This window comes from Lycium barbarum, chromosome 3, assembly GCF_019175385.1.
Source record: "Lycium barbarum isolate Lr01 chromosome 3, ASM1917538v2, whole genome shotgun sequence".
NCBI classification, from domain to species: Eukaryota; Viridiplantae; Streptophyta; class Magnoliopsida; order Solanales; family Solanaceae; genus Lycium; species Lycium barbarum.
In genome coordinates this window covers 145,640,015-145,654,322 of record NC_083339.1, presented here as the reverse complement: position 1 = coordinate 145,654,322, position 14,308 = coordinate 145,640,015, and the positions used below count along the sequence as shown (strand labels likewise).

At 33.7% G+C, this 14,308-nt stretch overlaps 2 protein-coding genes across 5 annotated transcripts; both read right to left on the bottom strand.

Annotated features, from left to right (window-relative positions):
- Positions 1-2,078: 2,078 nt before the first annotated feature.
- Positions 2,079-4,968, bottom strand: LOC132633378 (probable inactive nicotinamidase At3g16190). 3 transcript variants are annotated; one of them, XM_060349759.1, is made up of 6 exons: positions 4,811-4,968; positions 4,618-4,731; positions 3,853-4,087; positions 3,661-3,776; positions 2,467-2,509; positions 2,079-2,331 (listed from the first exon to the last, which is right to left on the bottom strand). In XM_060349759.1, the coding sequence occupies exons 1-6, from the start codon at positions 4,868-4,870 to the stop codon at positions 2,264-2,266; spliced, it is 636 nt and encodes a 211-aa protein (XP_060205742.1). In that variant the 5' UTR covers positions 4,871-4,968; the 3' UTR covers positions 2,079-2,263. The 3 variants fall into 3 exon arrangements, with proteins under 3 accessions (XP_060205742.1, XP_060205743.1, XP_060205744.1); XM_060349760.1 differs by having other exon boundaries at positions 2,473-2,509; XM_060349761.1 differs by lacking the exon at positions 2,467-2,509 and having other exon boundaries at positions 3,660-3,776; positions 4,811-4,967.
- A 3,640-nt stretch (positions 4,969-8,608) lies between these two features.
- On the bottom strand, positions 8,609-14,021 carry LOC132633375 (transcription factor bHLH68-like). Of its 2 annotated transcripts, XM_060349755.1 has the most exons (7): positions 13,608-14,012; positions 12,618-12,951; positions 12,046-12,120; positions 11,572-11,637; positions 10,680-10,745; positions 9,966-10,028; positions 8,609-9,139 (listed from the first exon to the last, which is right to left on the bottom strand). In XM_060349755.1, the coding sequence occupies exons 1-7, from the start codon at positions 13,802-13,804 to the stop codon at positions 9,005-9,007; spliced, it is 936 nt and encodes a 311-aa protein (XP_060205738.1). In that variant the 5' UTR covers positions 13,805-14,012; the 3' UTR covers positions 8,609-9,004. The 2 variants fall into 2 exon arrangements, with proteins under 2 accessions (XP_060205738.1, XP_060205739.1); XM_060349756.1 differs by lacking the exon at positions 10,680-10,745 and having other exon boundaries at positions 13,608-14,021.
- Positions 14,022-14,308: the final 287 nt, after the last annotated feature.

The following is a 14,308-nucleotide window of genomic DNA, read 5'->3' as shown; positions in this document are numbered from 1 at the left end:
ACAGTTGCTAGTGTCAACTGTCAAGTAATAGTATGATATGAGTATGACGATGGCGTATGGTTTTGAGGTTATCTATCAGGACTTCATCTACAGTTTGATATTGACTAGATATTACTCCTTCAAAAAATAGGCAACTTAAAGAAAAGAGATAAAGACTTCTGAATTTGTTGCTCTAAAACATTACATAACATCAATGACTATATTTTTTTTTTCGAAATTGTGACCTTGAACATAAAATGACAAGCATCCGTGTCAGCTTGGTTTTGAATTATTGATCTTATGATCACTTGTACAACTGGCTGGCCAAAGCATGCACAGAGGCCTGAAGTTTTAACTTTCTCAGTCAAGCTTTCTTACTTCTTACTAGGTACATTCCATTACGTACTGAAAGGAAATAAGTACTACAACTGTAATTAAGCCAAATGAATAGAACAGCCCCTCGGGTAGATTTATGTTGCAAACTCTTGTGATATGCAAGTTCTGTTTTGCTCGCCACTGTTGTGCTCCGGACAGAAATTGCGCATATGATTTAGAATAACATGTACTTGTGCTGATGAGAAGTAGCAAGTAACCAGTGAAATAGTCCAGGTGCGTGTGAGTTGGGCTGGACACCACCAATAATGTTGTATCTAATTTTGCCTGCTCGATCTTTGCTAATACATTCATTTTAATTACGGAAAAGCAAAGTTCAGTGTGCCTAGTTCGAAAAGAAGTTCAGTGTATCTAGCTTCATTTTGCGAAATTACAAACTGGGGCAGGTCAGTTGATTAATGTAGCATATCTAAAAGGTACTTTTATTCTCCGCACCTTTTAGTTGTACACTTTTTTCAATATTTTTCTGATAAAGAGTACTTTTTTGCAATATTTTGTTGCCAAAAGTGCATGGTACCCACTATCTTAATACGACAGGCAAAGGTGGAAATACACCCCTTAACATTTGTGATTTAGAGCATATACACCCCTCATTATAAAAATATTGTATATATATTCTACCGTTACAAAATGATGCAAATATACCCCTGCCGTTACAAAATGATTCAAATATATCCTTTTCGCTGATGCAAATATAACCATCCCATGTCCGATCAACCAAGCCGAGGGGCTATGTCGTTGAACGTGGCCTAGTGTCCTTAGGTGCTAGCCTATGCCGCTGTGCGTTGGGCTATATCGCTAGGCGTCATCTTAGTGTTGTTGTGCGTGTGCCTAGCGTCCTTGGGCATGGGCCTTACCCTTGGCATGTCACTCTGTGTCAATCTTGCAAGTCACAGCCCAAAAAACCTCTAATTGTGACATGTCGCTATGCGTCGTCTAAGTGTCGAGGCCTTGGCCTTGGCATGTCACTATGTGTCAGCCTTGCACGGGACAACCCAAAAAACCTCTAAAAGTCTACCCATTTTTTTAATAGAACTAGACCCGACCTACAAGGGAAAAAAATTACTATGTTGCTTTAGAAAAGTATGACTACTAAAAAAAATGGGTAGACTTTTTTTTAAAGTCACGTGACATTTTTTTTAATTAAAAAATAACCTAAATGATTTTTAAAAAAATCCCGTCAGCGAAAAGGGTATATTTGCACCATTTTGTAATGACAGGAGTATATATACACCACTTTTGTAACGAGAAGTATATCTGCTCTAAATCACTAAATTTGAGGGGTATATCTGCTCTAAATCACTAAATTCGAGGGATATATCTGCCCTAAATCACAAAAACAAGAGGTATATGCACCTTTGCCCTAAATACAAAAAAAATGAAGAGCTTTTTCTAGGGTAAAAGGAAGAGAAGAAGAATGCATGAATCGAGCCTTATGTCTTTACAACAACAACATACTCAGTATAGTCCCACAAGTGGGATCTGGGGAGGATGAGGTGTAGGCAGACCTTACCCCTACCTTACCTTTGCGGGATCGAAATGTTGTTTCCGATAGACCCTCGGCTCAAGAAAATTAAAAAGTTTTTCAGAGCAAATTTTTTCCCCACTACCAATGAGCAAATAAGAATTAAACCCCAAAACTTGCACAGCCTATGTACAAAGGAAAATAAGAAAACAGATTGAATCCTACAGATGAAGGTGGAAAATATGTCAACCCAGAATATAGAAATCATGCGCAATCTGCCACAATGCTCCTTTATACATAAACCTTGCATCAATCAGGGAATCGGAAGGTATTATTTCTATTACATATAAGCTTACAAGTTACAACAACAAAAGGACGTGCGAAAGATATCTGTGCAGCTGATTTAGCTAGCACGGCTGTTGCTCCTTAAGACTGGCACCATTCTTCTAACGTAGGAGTTGCCACCCCAACATTTTTCATGTCAAATATGTTCGCTGCAACACAAAAAATTCAGCACACCTATCAGTAGCTTGAGATGGATTATAAAATGATCCGAATATCTACTTTTTCTTTAGATGGATCCAAGTTATAGACGACAAATAAACATTGAAAGAAAAACATGACCTTACCCCTACCTTGTGAAGGTGGAGAGGTTGTTTCCGATAGACACTCGGCTCAAGTAAAGCATTACAAAACATGTCAAAAATAATGGAGAAAAGAACAGTAGCTCACAAACTAGGAAGAGACCGATATGGAACTTAAGGTATTGTTGTGTAAGACACAATTTCAGAAATCACAGGGAAAAAATCCTTAAAAAGAACTACATAAGTTTAGGAGTCCTGTGAGGAAATATTAGGCAACTTTAAAACCAACAGAATCAGTGAAACTTAGTTCAAGTCTTGATATCTCTCTGCTGTCCGTCTCCAAACCTAGCCCCCAAAGAAGAAAATGTATGAAAAGAAAGTCTCAAGTCGTCCTCACCGCTCACATATGAAAAACTGACTATTACTAGAGTTGGATCTGGTTTATAAATAGAATGGTACATCCAATCACCAATGACATACTAAAGCTGTTACTATTAGAGACATATATTTCCTTTTAGACGAATGATAACCGTTGGCAGTCTCCTAGTTCGTGCATGGTAATTGTTCCATGATCTAGCTAGTTGAAGGACCAGTAGCACGTCTGACTTCTCTATGACATGTGCAAGCAGTGGTTGCCAATGGCGAATAGTGGAAAAAAGCCACAAAAAGAATAGTTGTGTTGACAGAGAACAAGAAGACTGTGATGGATGAGTAATACAAATGAAGAGAAGAGCTCTTCTTTTGTCTAACCCATGACGCTCTTCTCTTCATTTTGCATCACTCACAGTTTTCTTCTTCCCTAGCAATAAAATATTCTTTGTGTGGCCATGGATTAAGCAAAAATTGCTGCACCGCATAAATTTGTCTGGTCTTGTAAAATTTATTGGTTGGTTTTTTCTTTTAGCTTATGGCTGTTTTGCCCTTTAATCTAGGTACCAGCTGACTTGATTAGTATTAACTGTCAAATAACCTCATAGAAATCTTATTTCAACTTTTTAAGTGTTACGAGATTACAATAAACGATCACTTAACTGGATCATAACTTCATACCAGAGAGGTCTATGTTTCTCCTCAGCTTCGATACATGCTTTTATGTTTACTTTGTAGATGGTGAGGATGGTTTAAAATTAGGACTTATAGCCATTGAAGTTAGTCGGTTGATGCGAAGCGCGTTAGGCTAACAAAAGGAATGCTTTGTGGAATCTGTTACCCTTGACAAGGTGCTGGGCAATACATACCAATGTGTACATCAGGAGTAGCAGCAGCTGTGGCATCTAAAATGACTGTCACGCGTTGATAGTCCAATGCTACAGCATCAAAGACGGTCTGCCGTATGCAGTTTGGAGTTTGAACACCTAAACAAAAAATATATCAGACATTTGACAAACACAAACACATCATTTAATCAAATCCCAAAGTTTAATCAATTACCTATAATGACCAAGTTGGTAATGCCAATGCCCTGAAGATACGAATGAAGGTTCGTGTTGAAAAATGCACTGAAGCGGGTTTTCACCAATTTGTAGTCACCTTCCTGAATAACAAGCCCATCAACCAATTCTGCCCCCACGCTGCCTTTTGATGTGGGTTTCGGTTTCCCATTACCATACAAATGCCTGCGAAACAATTCAACATCTCTCCCTAATGAGTCGTGCTCGCGGACAACCTACCACAAATTGCCCCCATGGGATTTGTTGGTCAGAAATGAGTTTAACTTCTATATACACAAATAGTTATATACTAACAATCAGGTCACTAAAAGATAACTACACGCAACCATCCATGAACAGTAAAATTAGTAACCTGGAAATTCAGGCAGCTTATCTGATATAACAGGTAAAATCCCATTACAACAACAACTACTACACCTCAGTCCCAAAACAAGTTGGTGTCAGCTATATGAATCCTCACTGCTTCATTTAAGGTCAACTCAGGTTAAAATACATTAATAGTGTGATTCATTTTGGTAACTAATCTCTTATTAATCACAAAGTGAATCTTACAGTGCTACCCAGTTAAGCTACTTCTCAGCTTGCTGTTCATATTTGCATGAAAATTCTTCACATTGTCAGTGTATATAAGTTAAATCCGTCACGAATTCCTAATAATCCAATAAAGACTTTAACTATATGCAGTTAAAAGGCAAAAACGAAGGGCTATGAGGCTATGACAAAGTTCAGAGTAGGTTAAGAATACCCAAATAATGGGGATGCCACGGTTTCTTGCAACCTCAATTGTCTTGATAACGTTTGGAACAATAGCTTCACCTCCTTTAACTAGCATAGGACCACCTGCTACTATAAAATCTTTCTGAAATTTAAGTTCAAACATACAGATTATCAAACAATCCAAGAAATTTAAAGAATCAGAAGAAAGTTAACGAAGATACCTGCATGTCTATGACAACAAGAGCTGTTTTGCTCCATTTACCATCATTTTCTGAGGCCATTTGCTAATTACAAACTTTGAGTTTGCCAGAAAGATGAGACTAAGTATTGGTCTGGTCAGGCGAGGGTTTATCAACCTACTGTCAACTAATCAATATTTTGTTGGGCCAGCCTAATTTCTTGGAAACTTTTGTATGTTGGGCTTTAACTTTAACTGGTAGGGCAATTCGCACGGACTTCCCTATTTGGGGTGGTCTTTAACTTTTGGCCCTCAACTCGCTGGTCTTTAATTATTTCCATTCGGCACTTTAAGTAATAAAATAGTAGGTGAAAATATCTCTGACATTGAGGAAAAAAGAAGAATCCGGATCTATGACCTAATTTTGCAAGACAAGATTTTATGGAAACTATGTCTATTTGGGCAAAGTTACATACAAACTATGCCTTGTCCGACATAGTTTTATGGGATAACTTAATTTCTGCAGAACTACACCGGAGAAGGCAGAGTTTCTATGTAACTTTGCCTGAATAGGCATAGTTTCTATGAAATCTTGACTTGCGACCTTTTTTTTTTCTCGCTCTACTAGAGATCGAACCCAGAATCTCTGGTTTCGTAGACCAACGAATAAGGGTATCGGCCACATGGGATCAGTAAGTGTCTACCCGGCCACAAATTTTCATTGAATGAGAAGCAGGGACAAAAACTAAAGATCAGCGATTTGAGGGGAAAAAATTAAAGACCAACCCATATGAAGGGAAATCCGCACAAAAAATTTGTAATGGGTATCTATCTTTCTTTTTAGATTCACCGAAAAAATAGGGACATTCACACTACTCAGCGGCCCAAAAAAGTTCATATAATATAATCATACAATCAAGGTAAATTACGGTCAGATCGCATTCGGCCATCTAGTTTACAAAGTATATATATATATATAGTGTATAGGTAAGGTATAAAGTATATTAAATATACGTATAATATATGTACATGTACATTAGTATACATACCTAGACCCTATTTATATAGCTGAAGTGTAAAGCCAGTGTATACTTCGGCCATATTTGATAAACTAGATGGCCGAAGGATATATTTAGTTTCCCTATAATCAATGTATATCAGTTTAACTATTAAATTCTTGCATTTGAATTTCCTTCTTTTTCAGTCAACTGGGTTATTCTTGTAAAACAAATAAATCTCCTGTTATTGATTCTAAATCGACGTGATAGTATTTTGAATTAACCTAATAGCCTAGTTTTTTATGGCCAAAGAATTGTTTATTGATCAACTCAAACAACAAAAATAACTCTTAAATGTAAACCAAATATATTTTAAGATTAATCATAGATTACCAACAAATATCAATAGTAGAAGACCTTCTACTTAAAAATTTAATGGTTGATTAGCGACGAATTTTAAATCTAACTTTATATGCATTGAAAATCATGAGCAAGAAAACTTTAAAATCAAACCACATTGTTTTGAATGAAAGATTATAGAACTCAGCCGCCCAGCCACTATCAAAAAAGTTTTTGGGGATATTGCTATTAGAGGAAGACACGTAAATATAGAAAGTATATTTAGTAGGCGTTTGGCCATAGAAATCAAAAAATATTTCACTTTTTATGGAATTTTTGAAGTTAGAATTGTGTTTAGTCATAGTTTTTGCAAATAATATTGGTTGTTGAAATGTACTTTTCCTAAAAAACATGAAATATAATTTATATCCCTCAATTTCTAAAAACTAGCAAAACCACCCGAAGCAATTAATAAACATAACAAGTGCGAGAAATATAGCAATTATACTTGAGATCAGCTTATGAAGTGCTCAAAACTGATGGTTTGTTTCCATCAAAAGGCTGCAACTGGGAGACTTACTGGTCTACATAAAAAATATAACATCTCTAAATATGGTTTTGTTGCAAAATTCCCACTTGCTTCTTTTCTTTTAGAGGGTTTTTAGCACATGATGTTCAATGTTGTTGTAGTGGAGAGCAACTGAGTAATATAAGTTGTCTCTGACCAGTGAAAAAAGTTGTATGAACTTTTAGGGTAAAAATTGAGCAATATAGAAACTTTTGGGGTAAAAATTGAAAATAAAAAAATAAAAGTAAAGATCCAAAACAGAAAATGAAAAAAGTGAAAAATAAGATTTTGAAATTTTTATAACCAAACACCATAAAGTAAAAAAAAAAAATCTGAAAAAAATAAATAATTCTTACGGCCAAACTGGTCCTTAATTTAACACTTGCTTTGTGAAATCAAAATTGGTAACGGCAGTGGCCACAAGCCACTTGCTATTCCAAGCTGTCACTCTCGGGCTTTGATTTTTTATTTTTTAAGTGTATATTCTAATTAACACTTTTTGATAAAGCACAACTAGACAAGATAATGGTCCCATCTTCTTTTTGATATTTTAGCAATTAGCATGATCATGAATCGATGATTGTATTGACCTGTGTTTAGCCACATATATATACTTGCATATTTATTTATTTTCTTTTTTGCTCTTTCTTTTCTATTTTTTTTCTTTTTCTTCATTCAGTGTTTGGTAGTTATTTTCGAATTCGATTAATCTACATTCATACTAGAAAGTCAAACTTTAAGGTAAACTATTTCCTACTAAAAGCGGCTCTATTTTTTGCGGCTCTATTTCTAAGTCGATCCAAGACCTTTAAATAATAATAAAAAGGTATTTACCGTTCCACCGCAACATGTAATGCTATGTTTATTTGACCTTGGACAATATGAACAATAACAATAGTCCCACAACTTTTTGCATTCCTCTTCTTTTTTTTTAATCAATTTCTCTTTTTGCTAGTGGAATCAGGGATGACCTATGCATATCCCGCACTTATTAGTAGATCTCTCTCCTTTCGTACGGCATAACATGTAGTATAAGTTAGTGTCTATGCATCATATATTTAATAAAATTTATAAGCAAAAGAAAAGTGTTTTTTTTGTGTTTTTTTTGTCAGGATAATTATTACGTGATGATTACATCATGAAGGGATTGCGAAAATTTAAGTTGTCCGTATAATTCTAATTCGAATGGATTGGGAACAAGAAGTACTCGCTTAGATACGGAACACATATTTCTTAATTGGAAACAGTAGATTTTAGGAAAATGTTTTACAAGTTTATATTCTTAATTTGGTAAGTTAAAAAGATGTAGCATGGGTAAATTTTAGATAATAACACAATTATAGGTTTTTAGCATCAAAGTTATACAATTTTATTTTGTCACTTAAAAGTCACAACACTTACTTGACTTACATTGATAACCAAATGATCATAATAGCTGGAAATATGACTTCTGGTGGACTTCTTTTATTTATTCCACCTTTTTTTAAAATAACCATTGAAAATAAACGAATAAAGATTCACCAATCATTTTTTATTATTATTGTTTTCACTATTAATAATACATATAAGTTGATACAAATCCAAACAATGAGACATTCGTGAATGTGTTATAATTATAAACATTTGTGAAATAATTAAGTTAACCTAATTGACTTTCAAACAAGAGACCGAAGAGAGCTACGAGCCAATGCACAATGTCCTTAAAGAAGTAAAATATGCTGCCCTTTATATGGTCCTTTCATCATTCACACAAAAATAGTATCCGATCCAATAATACTTATGCCTGTTTAGTTATTGAAAGCGTTAAGTACTTGACTTCTATTTAACTCAAAATATCAAACAGAAAAGTCAACTCTAAAATATCAATGACTTACCAATCTCCTATGGTAAGTTCAAATTTTCTTCTCCTTTTTGACCTAAATCAGAAACATATACATTTGAGCTTGCAACACAACTTTTTATTCATAAAATCAATTAATTTCAGCACCTGATCATTTTAATCAGTTAAGCCAGACAAACTCTAAATATATAAGATATGTCTATTGTTGCTCAACATTTCGATACCTGATATATGCAAACACTTATAAACTAGCTAGCTAGATTATACCGTTTATGATTATTCATGAAATAAAATGAACATAAATTGGCAATATTGGACCATAAAACAACACTTTTATCCTTGTTCCTACTTAGAAATGCAAAATATATATAGCATCAGCAACAGTCAATCCTAATTTATTGAGAGTGACTGCTTCTGATGTTATATCATTCCATCATATCATCACTTCATCACCATCATCAATAGCATTGGTATTATCGAAGAAATGTTACATTATAAATATCCTCCTCCTAGTGCTGGGGCCCAGTAATCTCCAACAGTATTGTCACTTGCAACATGTTGTGTACAAGATATAGGAACCAAACACAGTCCTCTACTCTTCAAATCCTTCACTCTATGTTGAGAATCCTGAAATAATTAATTTACTTCAAATCCTATGCTAGTACTCCACTATATATGCAAATGTTGAAGAGGATTTGAAATATATACTTGCCGGAAAAAAAGAAGCTATTTGATCACAATGCTGGCAATTACTATATATGCAAAAACTTGTGAGATGAAAAGAAATTGAAATATTCAAAATATACGAGCTGGTATATATGAGATGGGTCATTTCAAGACTTTTATGTCACAATGTTACCTTTTTAGGCCATTCAAAAAAGAATGGTAGTTTCTAAATTTGAAAACAATTTTGTTTAAACTTGTTATTTTACACTTAATGAAAAGATTTTATAGAAACACAAATATTATGGCATGTTTAATACCATAAGTTTCAAATGTCTTGGAACACACAAATTTAATGTCATGACATCTTTCTTAAAGTCAGTGTCAATTCAAACTTTACATTTTATGGGATCATATAGTTCAAGAACTTCAATTATTGTTTGAGCTAATTCATAAAGTTGGCAACTTTTGCACCTTCTTTTTGAATAGGAAATTTTGATACTCTGATCTCTGCTTTACTAATAAGGCAAAAGCCTCGATCTCAAAGCTTGCTTTTTGTAAGGGATCCAATAAAGCAGCAGCTAGCTATGATCAAATTCTTTGTGGAGTAAATTAAACAAACAACTAGTATTTTTTATTCTTGAATTCATGGGTGAAATCAATTTGTTATTCATCATAATTAATCCAATATATGATTAGTCAGATGCATGTGTATGATGGATGTGAAAGAGATCTAACTAGAGGAATATTGGTCGTTTATTGGAAAATGTGAAGGAAAAGAAGTGCTTACAGATTGTTGGTGAGTGTGACCCATGCTTCCTGCTACATTGCCCATGTATGGAGAGCTCAATGCCTGCTTATTTTAGTGCACCAATTAAAATATTAAATTCTAACAAGAAAACTAAAGCTGCTGAAGGAAAAAAAAACTAATCACTCCATCTTTTCATTTTATTTAACGGTATTTGATTGAGTACAAAATTTAATACCAAAAATGTCAGTATCTATTTTAATTCTAACGAGAAAACTAGAAGGAAAAAAAAAACTAATCACTCCATCTTTTCATTTTATTTAACGGTATTTGATTGAGTACAAAATTTAATACCAAAAATGTAAGTATAACTTGTGATTGTAACATGTCATGGCATTCATTTTATTCGAAATAAAACAAAAAGATGATCATTCCTTTTTGAACAAATGAAATAGTAATATCATATAAAATGAGGGAAAGTAATAATTTTGTAGGTGGGATAATTTCCCTTCTTTTTTCTTTCTTCTCTTTGGCAATATTCAGAAATGCACATTGAGCAAAAGTATCATCAGTTTAAATTTTGGTGGACAAGATTAATCCAAACTTGTGCTGGTAAGAGATAGCAATTATCTCAGGAAGCTAAACGGGTACACAACTAACCCGAACAATGCGGTTATAAAAAATAAAAATAAAAAGTAGAAATGCACATTGAGCTGGTGGAAAATTAGGTTAAGAAAATGGAAGACGAGGAATTACATCAATTTGAGCCTGAAGGAATCTGATGTAGCCAATGGCTTCTGACAAGACGGAGGCCGTGTCAGTCTGCAAAATACAAACATATATAGCATGCCTATCAGATCTTCTTTTGTGCTGAACACTTTAAAGACAAGCCTCCATGGCTATATTTTAAAGAAAAAGTGAAAGATTAAATTCTGTTTTTTTTTTTTTTTTTTTTGTAATCTCCTTTTATGGGTTTCATCATAAAACTAAGTATTAAATTGACTCCACATTAGTTTACTACTAGTATTTCAGTCATAAATACTCCTTTCCTGGACGAGAGGAAGTTATTCAGGTAGTAAGCACCATTCGCCTTCGCCTTCAATCTTAAAGATTTGAGTTTGAGTCATCAAATGAACAAAAAAAATGAGAACTTTTAAGGTAGGGTTAAAAAGATCGATTCTTGGCGGGCAGCGGCACTTCATTATCAGTGACCAATATGCCACTAGCATGCCAACGAGGCTAAGTAATAACATGAATTCAGAGACCGTAGATTTAGCGAGACAGATTCATAATTTAAACTTAATTGATTTAATTTTTAAGGTTCTAGGTAATGAACAGTGTACATTTGAAATTATGGATATAAAATTTAATACTATTTGTCAAAATTGCAGTGAGTTTTCACATACTCATTATAATAATGAGTTCAGTTGAGCCCCCAGTGTATAAGCTGTATCCGCCTCTCTTAACAAGAGCGTTTAATTACTTGAGTTAAAGTTATGTACGCCGTGTTAAGGATTTTTTGCTCGCCCAAAGAATATTTACACGTAAATTTTCTTAGAATATGAGATTTGTAATTTTAAAATAAGACAAGTCATTTATTAACAGATAAATATGATGTCCTACGTTATTAAACTCAATTTACTTTTACCTTTCCAAATGGAGAAACAAGTTGGTGCAGTGCTGTTATCCTATCCCCTAGCTTCTCTTTTCTCACCTGCACCTCCGAATATAAACAAACTAAATTAATGATGACGACTTTCCATATTTGTGTATAGTTTTCAGTGAATTATTAAGGTGCAAGGGTTCTTAGAGGAAATATGTAGTAGGCGTTTGGTCCTTTGGACAATATTTGGCTAATTTTTTTAAAAAAATAAAGAGTATCAATTGAAATTCAAAAAGAGTTTTTAGAAGTTGAAATTGAGTTTTGGACATAAATTTCACTCGAAATGAAATTTGAGATTTTATGAGTGAAAACCACAGTTCCACTTCAAATAGTCCTCATATATTTCTTTCAATATTTCATTAGCGTTTCAAATACAAAATTTTCAGTATTTACAAATTCATGATCTGTAAATACTGAACTTCAATATTTAATTAACAATGGCATGGAAGAGAGAATTGCCTTGAGAGATGGCTGAGCTGAGGAATGTTGAACTCTAGCCTTCTTAGTCATCCCACCACTGCTTGTGCTGTTACACTTAATTTCATATTGAGTAGAGAAATTAACAATGGTACAAAAATTTCTCAATAAAATAAAAAATAAAAATAGAACAGGTTAGGCAAATCATAGTACTAAAATTAATGAGTATAAGTTATTTGCACTTGACGGTTCAAAAATTAAGGTACACAATCAAGTCAATTATTAGATAACTATACGTAAATCTCTGGATAAATATTAATTGGTAACAAAGTAAAAATGATAACTATCCTACTATCACATATTAAAATTCCGTATATATAACTTAAATCCTGAGATGCCAGCTAGCAAAGTGAGTAATAATCGGGAATCTGGCTTTTACTACATGATCAAAATTCATTAGGCTAATGATGGAGTACTTTGACGTTTATTATCATAAAATCGCCTTGTCTTTTTGTATTGTTACAGATGTACTTATTGACTTTATGCAAAGATGAGATAAGAAATCCACTTTTTTCACCTTTCTTTCATAAAGTAATTTTTTAAACATATCTTACCTCAGATGGATGATCTTGACGTTGATGCTTAGCTGCCACTTTGTTACTGGTAATTTTATTACCAGCTGAGAAGTTGAAATTATCATGGCGTAAATTAGTGGTGACACAAGAGCTAGCTGGTGATGAAGTTGCTGGCAAATCTTGGTAATTACCGTACAGTAGTTGGCCCACTTCTGGTTTTACATCAACAACAGGAACCCTAAAACTTGAACATGGAATATTATTATTATGGATGGAATTCAAATTTTGGATTTCTTCCCAGTTATCCAGCTTCTTATACTGATGATGAAAATGACTCATGCTAGATTTTTCTTGATCACCAGATAATCCAGCCCTGCAATTTAATTAAAAGGACATAAATAAGAGGAGAATGATGAGGAAAATTAAAGCTTCATCAATACATAACACTTGGATTAACACATAGTTCACATGAATTCCAATTAATAGAAAAGAAAAATAAAGGAGCTAGATTTATGATGATTTTTCACTTTTTTCTACTAGGTAATCTAAGATTCTTATGAATGAAAGAAGATAGTTGATTCAGTTGTTGTGGTCAGACTCTACTATGGATTTTTTACCATATTCTTCTAGTGCCTTCTTATCTCATCTTTATCTCTAAGCTCAGGATATAGAAGGATAGAGAAAAAGGTATCAACAACACCTGATTATATCATGGTGCAGCTCATGATGTCTATATCGATCTAAAGACTCAAAACTCATAGCACGAATTTTAAAAAAAAAAAAAGAAATCAAGAAGTATGAGCCTTTGAAGTTTGATAAATGTAAAAGTTCCATGAATAATAAAGCTTTTGACATGGAAAGAGAATATTGCAAGTACAAAAGAATACTAATGTTAGTGGTAAAAAATTTGAACCCTCCAAGCACACCCAGTATAACTAAAATAACAACAATAATTACTGCACCTCAGTCCTAAACAAGTCAGCTATAACTGTATAACAAAAAAGAAAAGCTAGAGAGAAGGAGATTTACAGAAGTAGTTGGCTCCATGAGCGAGGGAAATCTTGACGTGGATTATCAGCCAAAAAACTTGAAGATCCATAAAAATGTTGAGTCAAAGAAGACGACGAAGAAGAAGAAAGCTGATGATGCTCATGAGATTCATGTGGATGCATGCTTCCACTCATCATGATGTTCCACCAGTTATTACTAGGGTTTCCAGCCATCATAGATTATTCTGAACAATACATCATACTATATATTGTTTCGCCTTAATATAAGAGCCACAGAATAGAAAGAAAAAAGAAATCCTTTTCATGATCTCTTTTTTTTTTTTCCTTTTCTTTTTAGGTAGCTTTAGCTGATGGAGTACTAGATATGAGTAGCAGCTAGCTTTGTCTGTCTTCTTTCCTTGTGAGAGCACCAAAACGAAACTTTGTTGAAGCTTTCAGTGCTGTATTTGCTTTTCTCAAGAGAGGTTCAAGAAACCAATATGTCCCTTTCAACAAAGTAAGCCTTTATATTTACTTAGTAGTATTTCTTACTTGTGGGGTTGACAATTGCTTTGAGTTTTTTTGTTTGTTTTTGTTTTAACTCTCTAGCTACCTCTTCATCTTTCAATTATGTCTTTCCGGTTGATGTGATAACCTTTTTTTAATCTGTTCTAAAATGTATGATTCACTTTTAAAGTTGGAACAATTGAATTTACACTTCTCATTTTATTCTTAATGAGA

Bases quoted from the DNA above. Each gene is read 5' to 3' on its own strand.
- LOC132633378 (XM_060349759.1), bottom strand. From the start codon at position 4,870: ATGGCCTCAGAAAATGATGGTAAATGGAGCAAAACAGCTCTTGTTGTC. The intron at 4,732-4,810 runs GTATCTTCGTTA...CTTAAATTTCAG, and splicing joins TTGTTGTCATAGACATGCAG to AAAGATTTTATAGTAGCAGG. The intron at 4,088-4,617 runs GTATTCTTAACC...AATTTGTGGTAG, and splicing joins GTGGCATCCCCATTATTTGG to GTTGTCCGCGAGCACGACTC.
- LOC132633375 (XM_060349755.1), bottom strand. From the start codon at position 13,804: ATGATGGCTGGAAACCCTAGTAATAACTGGTGGAACATCATGATGAGT. The intron at 10,746-11,571 runs GTAAAAGTAAAT...TGTATTTTGCAG, and splicing joins TTGTTTCTCCATTTGGAAAG to ACTGACACGGCCTCCGTCTT. The intron at 10,029-10,679 runs GTAATTCCTCGT...TAAAATAAGCAG, and splicing joins TCCTTCAGGCTCAAATTGAT to GCATTGAGCTCTCCATACAT.